The 17,756-nt window shown below is 33.2% G+C and overlaps 1 protein-coding gene across 1 annotated transcript; it reads left to right on the forward strand.

Annotated features, from left to right (window-relative positions):
- The first annotated feature begins 2,917 nt into the window (after positions 1–2,917).
- LOC132547625 (degenerin-like protein asic-2) lies at positions 2,918–17,485 on the forward strand. The gene is made up of 12 exons (XM_060211407.1): positions 2,918–3,090; positions 8,897–9,089; positions 9,475–9,517; positions 11,582–11,741; positions 12,351–12,448; positions 12,864–13,036; positions 13,273–13,341; positions 13,903–14,005; positions 14,350–14,419; positions 15,754–15,864; positions 16,512–16,587; positions 17,270–17,485. Exons 1-12 carry the CDS (start codon positions 2,918–2,920, stop codon positions 17,483–17,485), a joined length of 1,485 nt encoding a protein of 494 aa, XP_060067390.1.
- Positions 17,486–17,756: the final 271 nt, after the last annotated feature.

The following is a 17,756-nucleotide window of genomic DNA, read 5'->3' on the forward strand; positions in this document are numbered from 1 at the left end:
AGCAAGTCCTAAAATGTGAATACTTTTCTGATTTCAAGACAAAGAGATTAACGCACCTAAATGATTCTAATGGTCTTTGGTTGCAAGGTCGTTGATGTTCTCTTCGACATATTTAGCCTGGTATGAAAACAAACTTCAGTTAGCCAAGAGAGGAGGGGTAAATTTCCACGGAAATGCTAGAAGTCTGTTTGAAGATCGTACCGCCAACATCCACGAGATTATCAATGAAAAAGTCGATTATAGTCATATTCAATATTCATCATATTGATATTTGATCATATACAACAAGTTTCATTTTGGCTTTATACCAATATTTTATCAGATAGGCTTCCATGTAGTTGGTAACAGCCATGTATTTGTATCACCTAATCACTAATTTAAGGTGGGGGACCTCTGATCTCTCATGAACAGAGAATGAAAGTGTTTGTTTTAATTTGTAATGAGGTATGGCAGATTAGAAAACAATTATAGACTACTTGATTTTTTTTTTATCTTTGTTGATATAGTTCAAGGGTAAAATATTGTCCATTTTGCTAAAATATTTAAAGAAGGCACACGCACATGAAATTACGTATAGTTATCTATGTGTGACATCATTTCTGTTATTTTTCATCTACCTTTTTAGATACTAACAAATATTTAGAATAATTCCGTTCTTCACCAACATTTCTCTAAAAAACATTAAGTGTCACTGGATATACAATGTAACGAAATGTTTGTCTAGGTCTATGAATGGGTGAGATAAGATTCCATGGAAAATTTAACACAACCAAACAGATTTTGGACGATTCATTTACCTGAAGCAGAAAAAATATACCAAATACACATTTATTGACTAACGTAAGTTTAGAGTACTTTTTCAAAAAAAACCTAACAAGTTTATACAAGAAGGTTTTAGTACTAACTTATTCACATGAATTTTTAAAACGGAGTAGGAGCTAATGGCTATAAATGCTACTTTGGGTTATGATATTTAATAATAAATGATAACCTGATGAGACATTGTTTGTTTACTGCCTTGATGCACACGTCACTTATTTTTGTATTGTGCTGAGTGTCTGTACCATGAAGCAGAAGCATTCAAAATATCGATTTGTTCCGAAAAAAGGGCGCACCGTTGTAAATTTTTCAAGATGCAAATAAACAAAACAAAAAAAGTAACATCCGTGACAAGTTTTATGATGCGTAGCCGAATCGATTTTCATGGGTCATTATATACGTTGTTTATCTATATCTTTGGGATACTGCTATCAGGACTTTTTTAAACCTCAATGTAGATTAAATGATTTGATGATCATCCATTACGCATGTTTTACGGTTGTCATAGTGATCACGTAAGACATATTATGCTGGACATGTTTGAAGCTCAATAGTTTGATTCTCTTGTTGTTTACCTCCTTTCTCATTTGAGAACTTGACTTATTTGGCTTGACCAATATTTACACAACAGGTGCCGTCTATGAAGTAGAAGACGCTTACCTTTCCAGAACACCTGCTCCTAATCTCCTTGTACTTCCTCGGGAGTCTCTGTATCAATTTGTCTTTGTCTATATTTTCTCCTTGTTCCATTTGTGTTTGAATCAAGACATGTCGTTTTTTTTCTTCGCTGGGTTCGTGTATACACTTGATGCACAGATGTCACCGTAACATCAAATCCATTTTCAAGCTGTGATGTAGGAAAATCTTTTCACATAGAATCTCATCGAGTTTTCCGTCAAACCATTATCCAAGAGAATTACCATTGAATCAGGATTTCAGTATTATTGTCATAGTATCTACTCCAGCAGAAGAAAAAATGTAATGTCAATTCAGAAGAAATCCGAAAAAAGCAAAAGAAATTGATTGACTTTGTCGTTATTCTCGCTTACCTTGATCTTTACATAAGACGCAACCAGCATATCGTCGGAAATTCACCAAACAGTTTGAATCAAACGACAGCTCACAGTCTTGTGGGTTTCCAACTTTGCAACCAGCAGGGACAGGTTCCCATTTGGGTGTATGATAACTGTGATAGCTTCGAGTTCGCTATTATGAGTACTGCTTCGTTAGTCTAGTTAGAAGTTTGAATTAAGTTAAAATTCGTTGTTGACTCGTTTTTCAATGGATTGGTCCAATTATGACGACTTCTGTGACTGAAAAAAAATCACAACACATGGTGCTATGAAATTTATGCTTATTGAATAAGACTTTTGGGTAAACTAATGGTCATTACCATGATCAAATCGGAAAACATTATATTTCTCGCGGCGTATTAAAAGTTCGGTACTCTTTTGTGTGTCTAGTGAATTCCTCTTTTTGTATAATTCTTTATTTCTTTAGTTGACTTTCTCAGGATATATGTTGTGTGTGTTGTCTGTGAATCATAAAATATTCTTGAAATCATCCTTTCTACAAGAAAGTTCCTTTTTTTAAATAAAAAAAAAAAAACCCGATATGTGTTGAACAAAACTTTCCATAAACCTTTTACAATGTACTCGCATGTCGCCAAGGGGAAAAACAACACTTCAACATGTTCCAAGAGACTCTGTTTATTAATCAGAACGACATCCTTGCTTTGACACAGGAGAATGCGTTCGTCAACTCTGATTGGTCGACTGGATGACATTAACTTTTATAAATTGATGTGAGTAATAGATACTGATACATAGGTCGATGATTAGACTGCAGTACAGCTGATGGTATCATGTTATTGATAGACGGTACTTTAGGTAATACGTGACAGTACAGCCAGTTTAAATCTTAGGATTGGTTTTATCGGTCAGAGCTAAGGGCGAACGAACAATCATAACAATGTGCAACAATTTTCTTTGAAAAAACCCTAGCTAGTCATATATTTTTGACTAATAGTCTAACCCGCAACTGTTGTTTCCCTTGCATGATAGACTTTGGATGAATTGTGAACTGATGCTATAAAGTCATGATTGTCTTGGAAGCGATCAAGGAATTCCTCGGTTACACGACCATACACGGGTGTGGCCGGTGTGGAGATTCCAAGTATATAATACAAAGGATATTCTGGTGTTTGTCCACCCTTGGCTGCATGGTATTCACCTTCTATCAGATATCCAGACTTCATCAGCAGTATCTGGCGTGAGTTGCACATATTTTAGTACACGTTCGTCACGCGTTTCTTTTTGTCAGCGAAAATGGCACATGCTATCTTTTGCTCAGCATAAATGGCACAGTAATTTATCACATAATTCGCTTTCAATCCAATGAATTCGCCCTCGTAATATTTTTGCCTATATGTCAAAAGTGTTATATATTCTTGAGTACTTTACTTCATCAATTGAAAATGGCGCACCAAAATGGCTGCCCCATTTTGATTTTGTCCTCAACATCTGGACTTGTAAAAGAAAATTTATAAAAAAAGAAAATTAAGATAAAAAAATATGTTGTACTTGTTTTCATTCCACATGAAATTTCATGAAACTCGTCTCGAAAGTCTCAATTTAAACAGCACGAGTCGAAAACTGAAAAAAAAGGAAACAGTTTAATGCGCCTTTTTAACTTCTTTGTTTGCATGAAACTCTCTGCCGATCACAGTTTACAGTGTGAAGTAATTAAAACGTGTTTACAATGTACACCATGTATTGTAGATGATTTTCTTTATACAACAGTTGTAGTAATTAATTGATGCCTTAGGTTTGTTTTATCACCACAAAGATTATACTAGAAATATAGATTACACGCCGAGTACTTGCTGTGTATGATATTTCACTCTAGTTAGATTTATTTCAAACATTAAAAGACACGACGTTAGGCGAGTGTGTTCAACTTTAAAAATAATTAAGAAAGAATTGGCCTGTCCTGTACCCATGTTTGTTTAGTTTTTGATGTTAGCTGGGGCATTATGATATGACCTTAAACAATATGTCGATAATTGCTTATATAACAAATAACAAATAAACAAACCTGATATAATTAATTACACATTATAATAAGTAAATAATTGTGCTATGTTTTCAGTCAAACATTGATAGAAAACCATATAAAATCAAATTATTGAAAGAGACATTGAATTACTTATTGCCCGTTTTAAAATCCGTTAGTGCGTAAAATACACATCCAGTCATAGATCAACCAATCAAAATGCATTAACAGTCTGTATGACGTGTGTTATAAATGTTTGTTATTACAACTGTTAAAATGATTAATTGATACATACATAATGTTTTGGTATCTTGGACGGTAAAGTGGCTAAATGGTTGGATATTCATTTATAACTCTTAAAAACGTTATAACATTTAATTATCTGTTTAAAAATGTGTATTTTCTGTAAATTATTATATTTTAAAGTTTGCATAACTACTATATCAATAATGCCAAAACATCAAAATAAGATATGAACAACCCAACACTAATTCATTATCGTTCGGAGATTGTAAAAAAAAAGAACCAATCACAATCCGATCTTAATATTGCTTATTCTTAATAAGTGATGAATCGGAAAATAATGCATTTGTGAATGGAAAAGCGAATAATTTTTGTTCCCTGTACGGAAAGTGATCTTTTCAACGTCTCTGTAAAACAATTAGTTAAACGTCTCAATAAAAAAGGCATTTCCCTTGTGACCATGCACTAAAACACTCTTGGAATTCAAAGGATATATAAAGTGTTACATCTAATTGTTACCGGCAATAAGTGTACGCATGACTTATTTCTAATATCTATTATACTTCGAGTCATCGCTATGATCAAATGTAGCCCGGGTTCAGTATTGATTATCTCTATAGTTTGACCAATGGTGGTTTAAGTTATTATCAAAATGTACGGATTTGTATGTATACATTATATGTGGTTCATTTAATCCTGGCAAAGGATTTGCCATTTTAGGGTGTACAATTAACATGAAAAGCGTTTCTGATATCTATATCGTGCTATGGTGTTGCTAAACATATGACTTGTTTCCTTAATGTTTCTGTCTAGGTGTTCATCGATATGGTACATTTACAGATGTTTTGCATTGTCCTATAAAAAATATATTGATCCAGTGAATTATATGGTCATGTTACTTTGGTTAAAAGACTGATCTCATCTGATGACAAGGATGCGGATTGAAGACAGCATGCTTCATATAATTATGTATCCGTTTTAGCTTATCTCGCTCTTATAAAATGAAGCGTTAAGTTGAATGAACTCTGTCTGTTTCGTGATCGATGTCAGCTGATTGATTACACTTTGAAGGATGCAAGTTGCCATAATGATGTTCTTCAGAAAATTTACTTATTCCTGTAGAGAATAATTTTGTTCCTGGGACTTACCTTTTGTCCGTCGCCTTCCTACCGTAAACAATTTGCATTTTCACTTCTTCTCAGAAACCCCTTAACTTAATCTTGCGAAATTTGGCTTGTTAAAAGTTTACTGCCTTAAAAAGAATTAATAGTGTGTCATTGTACTTCAATGGTATACACATATTGACGCTGTCTTACCCACAGGGGCCTGAAGAGTTGTGCCAAAATTAGTCAAACTGACAGATATTCTCAAGACAGGTAGAATAAAAATATTTCATTATGGAAAGATCTTCAAATGCTTTACCAAATTGTGCATTATAAGACCCATGGACCCAAAGAGGAGGAAATGTTTTCCATAAATGTAATTTGTATACGATCTTGACATTTTGGGGCATACGTTTTAAATTTCCATTTGAAATAATCAAAACTCACTATCATTATCAAACGCTGCAACAGCGGTGTTTGAGTTCAACTACAATTACAAATACACCCATTAATTTCATTGAATGATATCGATTTCGTTGTCAATTTCAATATTTATTCTTTCATCATTCTAATTTACAAACCGTAATAGTTCTGTATTGAATCTAAACGGTATCAGCAAAACATTTATCAAAATGATATTTTTATAAAAAAAATAAAAATAAAAGATAATATTTTTTATAAAAAATCTTTAATTTTTAAATGTTTCCACAATTTATGTTGAATTGTGTCAACTTCTCAATAACATAATGAACAAAATGGGTTTTATATCATCTGTGATATAAATAGGTGGACCTCATTTGTACAATTATAGATGTTGGTTTTATATGTATTGCATACATTGTAATATGTTTTCTGTTTTTTTCTTTTAATCAGGTTCCATTTCTGTTTACCAAATCATAAGTTTCTTTCCTCTTTTTCTTCCAGTAGCAATAACCTGAAAACATATCCCAATGTATAAATATTGTAGAGCTACCATTGATATTTTTTGCTGGGGAATATACTCCCTTAGGATAGCGGAAATGCCTTAAAATTTTGTAAAAGTATGTTCTTTGTCAAAAACATTTTCCGATCCTTAAGTGTTATTGCTTTGATAAAATCTTTTTGTAGATAAGCTTTGGGGATACTGTCGACACGATTGTGTCACATTGCCGTGTTGTGATCCCAAATGCTGGCAGTCATCAATAATACATGCATGTTGGTTCATTTGAGTTGTAAATTGAAGATAGATACTGAAAATAGTGCCATTACTTATTCACGAGAAAAGCGCCATCTCTGGGACACATAGTGAAACGTGTAATATTTATTGATAATGTAAGTGATGAGCCTGATTTGGATATTCCCCAAAGGCCATGAACACAACCCTACCCCATTAAATGCCTATAAATCGATGTAATCTAGCATAGAAGGATAATTTCACGCACAAAAGATTTGATGGCGTTAAAGAAAACAAAAAGAGTGGAGAGGGTTGCAGATGGGAGGAATTGGAGTTTGGTAGCTTGATTCATCGTCGGGTGACAATCATTTTCAGGCGGAATATCCTCATACAATGAAATACCTGGTAGCTACCTAACAAAACAACATGTGTCAGGTCCATAGCATGTCATTCAGAACAATTAGAATAAGGTATTTTGGTTTTGGACACAACCATGTTAGCACAGACAGGGCGGTTTTTAAAACTTCCTGCAAAACTTGAACCGGCACAGGTGCGTCGGGACCATACAGCTTGGATCTTCATCGGACGTACGCTCTAATCGACTGAGCTTTAGCAGGGTTAAGGTGTAAGGGTGACTAACAAGACGATGTTCCTATATTGATTTGCTATTAGAAGTTTATGGCTATAGTATCTGCATACTGTTTATAAAAACAAACAAAATGTGTTTATGAAACACTATGCAATAAGATTCGGAAGTGAAACATTAAAACTGTACCGTGTAAGGCATATCATTATTGCATGCACACTTTGTGAGCCAGTATGTCTTCATTTCGCATTAGTTAAGGCAAATCTTTAAGTTTTTCAAATGTAGGCCGAAAGTTACGGTCAAAACTTTTGGCACCACCGGAATGGTCTTGTCACAATGAACACACATGCCAAATACGAATTTCTTACCTCTTACGTTACAATAGTTATGAGCAAGGTTAAAGTTGACAACAGACAGCACAAAAACAATATGCCCCCGATCTTCCGAACCAGGAGCATAATAAAAGTGATCTAAAGGGAATTGATAATCTATATAAACTTAATAAACATGTATAAAGTGAAACTGTGAATACTAAGCTAAATGTACTCGTCATATCCCAATATCTTCAACTTAATATTATTCAAAATATGAAGCAATAAGATATATGAAATGTAAGGAAAGAACTTTTTTTTTTCAACGAATCTTCCTTTACTATGTCGCATGTTGAATCATATCCCATTTATATCTGCCTAAAAATAGACGGCAAAGTAAACCCAGAGTCCACACAACTTGTTTCTTCAGCCTAGAATTTCAAACGTTCTGCTATAAAAAAATATATCTTTCTTGAGCGAAATGAAATTGTTTAATCTACTACTATTTACATCAACACTTACACGTTTTGAGCTACTACAGCACCATCAGAACAGACCAGGATCATTTTTGAGAAAATTCGAGTACAGGTTTTACTTGGGAAAGTATATATCGTACCAGTAATGAAAGCCTGAAGTACTCTCGTCTTCGGGCTAATCACTACAGTACTCGTCAGCCATGCTTACTGCTGCATAGTTGATTATGTTAACGATAAAAACCTCTCAATAGGTTGATTTTATTCATTGCATTGAATTAAATGGTAAACATCACTATACATGTACTTTCTATAATTTGTCATCATCGCAACGCGATATGATATGTGACTAACCAGTTATCATTGTTAAATCCTAGGATGAGCTTTTGCAACGATTACATGCAATTCATAGAAAATGTAAAACACATACTGAAAACGTCATCTTGCAGTGTAATACAGGCTATCTGTCTTATGAAATTTAACGCATATTCGTAAAAACACTAACGAATTAATTCTTTATTTCTTAATTTCCTCATTAAAGCATCATGTAATACAATAGGAGAGGAGTTTCACTTCATCATGTGTAACAGAACAGTAGGACATAGGTAAACTCTCCGCTCTCGACTTCTAAGTTCATTAGATCTAATGCGCCATACAGTGGAGTCAAATAATGAAGTAAACAACATCATACTGCTGTTTGAGAACCCGTGCTTGCTGTTTTGATTACGGGCTCTTTAGAGCTAAAAATAATACAACTGAAAGCAGATGTGGCAACTTATGTGAAGCAGAAATCTATTAATAGGTCAGTTACAACCGTATGAATTTTATCTATATTTACTTATATATATCGATCCGAAATTAGAAAAAATGCACTTTGATTGAATCTCTCTATTCTATTCTTTCTTCCGATATGAAGCTGGACGTCTTTGATGCTCGTTGGTTTCTTTGTTGGTTCCGTTGTTGTATACCTTGTTTTCATTTAAGAACGTGATATTACTTACTAGGGTTGACCAAGGATTATATGGCAGGTGTCGTCGATGTTCTTCTGGAACACTTAGTCTTACTCTCTATGTACTTTTTCATGCATGTTTTAAACTGGTTTTATTAAATTTTAGTTTATGGTGACATAGTGGTATTTTTATAATGTTTTTCAGAGGCCATCTGACAACATCTTTAGAAGTACGTCCGGACAATCTTACGTTTCCAGTGTTCCGTTTCTGCAGTCTAAATCCAGCTCCATATTCCGCTGTGAAAAACAACACACAACTTATGGCTATTTTGTATGCAACACAACAAACGCTTGGAGTGAATCTATCGGACTTCGATAAGACTGGGGAGACCACTGTTGTATGTACTATTTACACTGTTTGAAGTTAACAGTTATCAGTAACTTTATAGCAGGTCATTTTTGCTGTACATGAACGTGATAGCGAAAATTTAATTCGTGAAATAATGAGACACATGCTTATTCGATGTCCTTTTATGTCCATATCGCAATATTTTCATTTGATCAAATTAAAGCAAATTGCTAAGATTTCGAGCCATAAAAGTAACTAGATATACAGGGCATTTGTCTGCTTTACTACCCGGATATAACTTAAATGACTCTTTTTATATAGAATATATTATTTTCTATCTAGATAAGTGGTTAATTTTGTGTTTTATTTCTATCTAAATGTATTTTGAACAAATTTCAGCACTTCAAAGTATAATATGTGTTCATACATTAAAGATAACTGAGGCAGTTAAGAGCGCAGCGACAGCATATAAAATTAGTAAGTAATCTTTCCGTGATTACCAGTTTACATTGTTTGTCATCTGTGTTCCAATATTTTCTTCTAATTGACGTTATAGTTGTAGTTTTAAACCAATGTTATCGCTGTGTTTAATATGGTCATGATGTGTGATAACATGCTATGATCATAGTATATGTATGACACTTTATTTCAGTCAATATATTAACAACAACCCAAATCTTGTAGCTGCAACAGAGTTTATTTATTTATTTCAACATTTTTATTTCTTATTTTATACTTTGTGTGTGGCGGGGGGGGGGGGGGTGGGGTGGGGGGGGGGGTTGATGGTGGGGGTGGGGGTGGGTGTGCGGGTGTGGTTTTGTGTGGGTGTGGGTGTGGGTGTGGATGTGGGTGTGTGTGTGTGATGGACGTCTATATTATTATTTCTTTCTTTTTGAGACATGATTGTTACCACTAAGATATCGGAAATTGCAAATTTAATCACATTTCGCATGCAATATTTACCTCTTGTGTAACACTTGGTTTAAAAATTGAGAACTCAACCATAGATTCACTTATATGAAAAATTAAACATTTAATAACAAAGTGGTATAAGAAGCATATTTAACTTGATGATATTTTCTCGCATTTGAAAGTAAATTTATGTAAAATTTCTAAATCAATATAATTTGACGCCTAAGATATCAAAAAGGGACATTCTATCTAATTTCCATACATTACCAATGACAAATCCAAATATCAAAACAAAATCATACATTAAATCAAGCAAATGGTGCTGTAAGTCAAAATATACATTATCCAATTTAAAGTTTACAAATGAACATACAAATGCATAAAACATTACATTCATTTGTGTACCTGTTTCGTTCATCAGTTATGCATTTACTGCTCAGCTAATTTCGCAAATGAATCCACGATCTGGTAATGAAATTTTACTACAAACATTATTTCCTTCATTTGTTTTCAGATTTCCATTTCGTATGAAAACACATAGCACTCTTTATACGATTTCAGATATTATATCTTTTATCCTAACGTGAACTGTCAATTTCATGTCAATTAAACTTAATCAAAGTAGCCATAATATGGTTATAATACCTGTTCAGGAATCGGTTAAAGTACAACAACATTTTTGTACAAAGTCATGAACCATTTTTAATGGATCTGTCAAATTTGATAAAATTACGCATTTACGTTAGGCAGTTTAAGAATATACTTTTCATTCAATTTTTCTCGCTGATTTTGGACTTTAAAACAACTCCAAATCAGGCTCATAGACTAACTTTGAATTCAGAAGGTTAAAACGTCCTCTATTTAATAACATTATTCAATATTTCAATCCATATATTTTAAGCTAGTAATGCTGGTCGTATAGATATATTTTATATTTACATATAACAGTTAATTTTTGAATGTTTTAACAATATTAATGGCTTTATCTTTTTTCATCTCTTTTTCAGTTCCTATATATGTTCTGTATTACTCCTATTACTATTTAAATTTAGTAAAGTAAGCGACCCGCCTTGTTTTACTGATCAGAATTATGGAAGAAAAAATCATATCTCCGTAAAAAATACTTTCTCCGTAGAAAAACAATCTCCTTAAGATGTTGCTATTAGGTCAATGTCAAATCTTACATCGATTAAACGGCTGCTCAATTACGTTGCACAATGTATTGTTACCGATAAGGGCTTCAGATATTGCCGGCATAGTGATCTCATTGTGATACATTCAATTTTTTTTGTCGATATGCAGTTGAACGTGTTTGAGGCTCTGGTGGTTCCGTTGTGGTTCTTATGTCAAGGTCTTTTAAGTTTAACTTAAATTTAATTAATTTCATAACTGGTATAAAAATGATTTGCTATTGTTTAAAAATATATAGTATACACTTAAGTGTATGTTGATGTTGTGTCCATGTAATTTTCTCCGCTGTTTAAATCAAGAGCGTGTGTATCTGATATTGATATTAACACAAAAGCATCTAAAAGAATCCTATGGTTCAAAAGATTCCTTGCAGTACATTGTAAGTCATATGCAGCATTCAACTCCTCCTTATGATGTTGTGAGTTGATTGTCTTGTAGGAACCCTCACAGAAGCAAGAGATGTGTTTGGGAGGACCCTCAGCACCGTAAAATCAGATTACAGTTTAGACCATCCATACACACATAATCCATATTCCTACAGGTCTCTCGATATCTTACTCCAGTGTACGTTCCGAGGTATCGACTGCGACGAAGAAACGTAAGTGTATCGTATTTTGTCAATGCTTTATGAGTGATGTCGTGATTTCTTTCTATTTGAAGTCACACTTAATCATTAGGTCACAGATACCATGCATCTGTTCATAATCAGTTTTCATGTTTTTATCCTGACAAATGATGTAGACTATCTATGACAATAAATCGTATCTAGCTATGAAGGATAATGCAAAATGTGTGTGTCTGAACGATACCTTTCATATTTCAATTTCACATTGCCCAATAACGCTAAACTACAGCATGCCTTATAAATAAATTAATAGCAAACAGCTTAATGACATACGAATTATAAAACAATGCAATTATATGATTCCGTTATAACAACATATTATCTGATAATGTGGTTTCAATAAACGATCCCTAGTCAATACTCCAACAGTTTTTGTAGTGGTGAAAAAATCGTTATTTAGCCAAAGCTTCAAACAATAAATGTCGTTTTACTCTCGACATTTTCAGTATATGAAGCTGAAATGGTTTTTTTTTCATTTCGATGATATGAAAATTGTATATAAAACTTATCTTCAACTGAAAATCATGTGATTTGATTACATTGAACAACATCGAAATTATACTTTTGTGTAATATTTTTCAGGAAATTGACCAACGTCGCACAGGGAGATTTCCTGTACGGCACTTGTTTTGAGATTAAAGCTGTAAATGTCCCTATTTATACCGCTGGACCAGAACAAGGTGAGCTAGTATATTTAGATTGTAGAAGGAACTATGTCAAACAGTCAATTCAACCATCCATATAAAGACTGAACAGGCAAAGTTATCAACTATTTCAAGACTTTCATGGCGACTCTTGTAAGTTCCATTAAAACAATTACACTTCTCTTGGTTGGGATAACTTGTTGCCGTGACTGATGTTAAATAATTAAGATATAATGCGCATAGCATGATATACCTCAAATTTCTGGACAAAGAAATGACAAAAATTTAAATACGCAAAAATTGCAAAAGGTACATATTGGGGATTTTTCGCAAAACGTTGTACAGCGCAAATATCTCCCGTACATACGCTATATACGCTTTATTCTTTACTTTAAAATCAGAAGCTGGATTCCTAATATGATGTGATTCTTGTTTTCTTTATTCTGTTTAGGATTAGAATTGATGATCTCTTTGAACCACGATGAATTCGTCCCGTTTATTGCTGAGGCAATTGGTATCAACACGCGTATATATGATAGTGAAAACACGAATTCTTTGCTGTTGGAAAGCACAGATGGCGTCAAATTGTCGGCGGGATTTGAAATAAACATAGCCGTTTCATTGGTCAGTGCTTTTGCAAGTTGAACTGAATTTCAATCCTGATTGTAACGTGTTTTATTTCATCGTCAATAATTTATTGATTCATTTTTACATTAGCTTGATATTTTCTATTATTGAAGTTAGATTTATGCAAGAAACTGGTTATAAGCATCAATAAGTTTAAGCAATTAAACTCCAATTTATATACAGTTGCGTTCAACGTTAAGCATAATATTGTGTCGTTTGTTTCCTTTATGCAGACAGAATACAACAGAAAAGCGGGTCCCAGTGGGAGATGTGACAGTTCAAATAAATTCCCAAACTTATTGGTACGTGTCTATAGCCTAGCTATCTTTTATGATAAAATCACTCATATCGTTTTCCACGACCTAGAAATTCAGTTTACTTTATCATGGTTATTGCATGTTACTCCCTTTAATGTTATTATTTAATTTCAAGATACACTGTGGTACAAAAGACACCCTTAAATGCAAATGTATAGTTAATAGAAAAAGTAGAGCCAAATAATGAATAAATCTGAAACATCCATCTTTTTCTGCCTTATAGAATTCGTCATTGATGCTAAGGGTCTAAAATTTGAAACCTATGTGATGACCGAGGAAAATCCAAAGTGATCGAAATAAAAGTCCAAATTTAGATGTTAGGTTGCTATAGCTAGAGCCCTGCATATTCTGAACCGTGCTATTATTTTCATTATATATATAAACAAGTAACCAGTTTTCTCTATTTACATCTCTTCATCAGACACCGTTCTAGAGAATCTAAAGAAAACAAAGATAACAAAAGAAAACTTTGCCAATTATATATATCTATCTTTTATTTATGTTATATACATAGTCACTGATGTTAGTGGGATTATATTTTTGCAGGCATGTCTTGAAGATTGCTTGAACATTTTGGCCGAGGAAAAGTGTAGAAGTGGATCGGATGAAGATTTAGAAGGGGACAATAAATCATGTAATATATCCGCAAGTACATTTATTGCCGCAAATGTGGAATCACTCAGAAAAAGCATTGCAAAAACAAAAACAAAACAAAAACAAAAAACAAAAAACAAAAAAAAACAGTCATTTTTTTCTGTAATACATTGATACGCTCTGGCCTTGAACCCAACAATGTTGAGACTTTCTGCCCTTAACTGTTACTCAGGAACTCTTTGTGCTTAGATACCACAGTCACATATTTTGTATCACAGACTTCTGCCACAGTAAAATAAATATGGCATGAAACAATGATATACCTGGTCAGAATGGTCTCTGTATATCTCTTATGTCTCTTACAGCATTATACTAATAATCCGTTTCCTTTCGTTGTAGTTTTGGAATGTAAGAGACTCATGCAGAAATCCATCCATTCTCAATGTCCTAACTGCAAACAACCATGCAAGTAAGTAAACCATGCACCAACTCTGTGTTGTTTGCTTGTTAGTTTGCAAGTTGGTTGCGTTGTTGTATACCTTGTTATCATTTGAGAACCTAACATTATTTACTTGGATAAACCAAGATTTACACGATAGGAGTTTCCGATGAAGCAGAAGACGCTTGTTCTTCCGGAAGTCATTTCAAGGATTATCGTGTAAATCTTGCTTTCGTTCATATTTACCCTCGTTTTATGGAATTTGAGTTTAAATTATGAATGTTTTGACATCTTGATATCTTGTGAGCCAATATATGCCGTTTGCTGATTGCTGACTATGGTTGCTTCATATACGCTCGCTGCATTTACGAATTACAACGTACATCGAAATTATTGAACAGAATGTTTCAATATAAAAAAGCAATACGTCTTCATGATTAAAAAAATGTATCATTAAATTTTATAAAAACACTTTAAAAAGCACTTTACCTAGCATAACATGTTTCATTTAAGCATTATGAATTACTGATGAGTCCTCGAAGGACGAAACAGTTGAGTGAAGCAGTTGAAATCATTACTGGCTTTATTTTATTACCACTTTTTATTTGTAATGTATGTTTTACTACAAATGCAATCAATGAAAATCAATGAAACAAAAAATACTTTTTACAATAAAAATGTCAGATATTGAAGGACATACATGGACATTTTTTATAACATAAATACAAAAAAAGAAAATGAATTAATCATGTAATATAGATATATAGAAATATAAAATATAGAAAACTGAATTAATCAGCATTGATATTCAAGAGTAAAATAAACGATATGAATGTAAACATATTGAATATATATATATCTAAATAATTGAATAATGTTACGTTTGAAATGACACACTTATTGAATTTATTTCGCTGATTACGACATATTAGACAAAATAAGCAGTTTTTGAAAACAATTGCATTTTACTATCTAACTACATGTTTATTTGCTTATGTTATAATTTTACATTCTTTTATCATCAGAGCATATCGCCAAATATTTTACTTTCTTACATAGAAATTCACTGTAAAATTAACACGTGTTGATCGTAATAGTCTAAATCATGTATGAAACTAGATATTTGATGTCAAACTTTATGTATTTCTCAGAAAGGATTTTATTTTACCTAACTACAAGTATTACTCAAATTTGTCATGCATCTGCTTACCCGACATAAAAAGGTCATCGTTTAATTTATTTATAAATGACATTAACCTTATACTTGTGTACTTTAAGTTTTTTGGAAACATTTTGTTAAAGTAGGAGATTATAGGGAAATATATTTCTTTAAACATTTATTTCTTGTTCATTTTTATCTTTAGCGAGAAAAAATTCGAACAACTGATTACCATGACAAAATGGCCGTCCCGATCAACCGAGCCGGTGATTCGTAAAATACTCCGTGATAAAAACAGAAAGGAAACATCACTGAGGTAAACTGTCAATCTTACCCTTTAATCCAAATTAATTTCCCAAATTATCAGTATATAGAATAGTGTAAAAGGTAATAAAATTCTTTACCCAACACTTAAAAACATATATTGTTTTAAATAACGGCAACCAAAGTTTCATTCGGTTTTAATTAAAATCCATTTATCATTGTTCACATCATGTTCTATCATACGAGACATTTCCAAAGATCGTACTGGCAGATTTTACCATTGGAGCATTTGCTTACACAGTCATGCCCTTATCTGATCTTGTTTGTGGAAATATTTTCCTTAACACAATTGTTTGACCTTCGCGATATGCGTTTGCTTCCATTTAAGACTGTAAATCTGCACGTACAATTTTAATTATCAGATTTGATACCTAACTAATTCGATACTTACTTCTAACCCAAAGCAAAAAATAGCATGTTTTATAACCTTAATACAATAGGGGAAATCTTTATCTTGAAAACTTAAAATAAACTGTATAAATTCTGGCAGCATTGAGGAGGGGGTGGGTTCATTGATATAATATCATTGTCTAGACCTTATACCACATAAGCCTGAAACTCATGGATATAAAGAATTTATTTGTGTTGTGTAATGATTGTCTTTTAACCATAACATTAATTGCTTGTGTTTTGTTTCAGTGATAACGTCATGTTGGTTCGGGTGTATTTTTCCTCACTCACTGTCCAGGCGTTCAATGAGGAAGAGGCGTACACGGTATGCATAGCAAGGAAAATTTCATTCTGACGAATATTGTTTAAATTTTGCTATTTTGCTATTTTGCCTATGGGAGAAAATAACAGTAAATATATATAAAATATAAGTTTATTGTTCAATGTGAAATACAACATGGGTGAATATAAATGGTTTTATGCGAGAATGAAATCACCCTGGGTAAAAGCTTGCCTGTGTACTGTAGGCATATTCTCTACACAGTAAGGATTTCGAGAATCGAAATCAGTATACAGATGATCACATATAGCGTTTGCCTGCATTACTACAGCGACTATTCTGAGGTAGAGATATATGCCAATGGAAGTTCACTAAAACAAATATGTAATTTGTAATTCAGCATAAGCTTTCACGACATTCTATATTGCTTACTGTTGATATGTTCACAACAAAAATGTTTGTATATTCAAAAGTTTTACCCTATTCTATGCCTTTATTGCTTTCCTACCATAAGCTTATTTGTCGCAAGAATCAGATTAAAACATTTAGCATGCTTTCACTTTGAATATAGAATTGCTCTCCTCGATACAACTCCATAACAAGAAATCATACCACATATAACAGCTCATAAATGCATGCCATTAGTTTTTTGTACACTTACGTAACTTCTCATTCGGAGTGTTTATATATAGCAACTGACAGTTTCTATTTTGACATTATCAAACAGACAGAGAATTTTGTCAGTGACATCGGAGGACAACTTGGACTCTGGATAGGCATGTCCGTACTAACCCTGGCAGAAATTGTCGAATTGGGCGTCCTGATCGTAATCGGATTGTGTGGAGTGAAGAAAAATGAACAAACCCAAGTCATACCTATCAAGTTAAACACGTCAACACCCGACGTTGTAATGGCCGAAGAAAATATGACACAGTCTAAGTGAGCAAAACACCAAATAAGGAAATGACCCTGGACCATTGATTCACTGTGAGCGAGCAAAACATCCAATAACAAAGACCCAGGACCACATGATACAGTGTGCGTGAACAAAACACGCAATAACACAATGACCCAGGACAACATGATACAGTGTAAGCGAGTAAAACACGCAATGATAAAGGAACACTGTATACAGCCTATCCAGAAAAAAAATTAACTCAGCATAAGTTAGCAAAACTCTCAATAACACAATGTCCCAGGAACAGTTGATACGG

The sequence above is a fragment of the Ylistrum balloti genome, unplaced genomic scaffold, assembly GCF_031769215.1.
Source record: "Ylistrum balloti isolate Yb309-2 unplaced genomic scaffold, AGI_CSIRO_Ybal_v1 Utg369964, whole genome shotgun sequence".
Classification (NCBI taxonomy): Eukaryota; Metazoa; Mollusca; class Bivalvia; order Pectinida; family Pectinidae; genus Ylistrum; species Ylistrum balloti.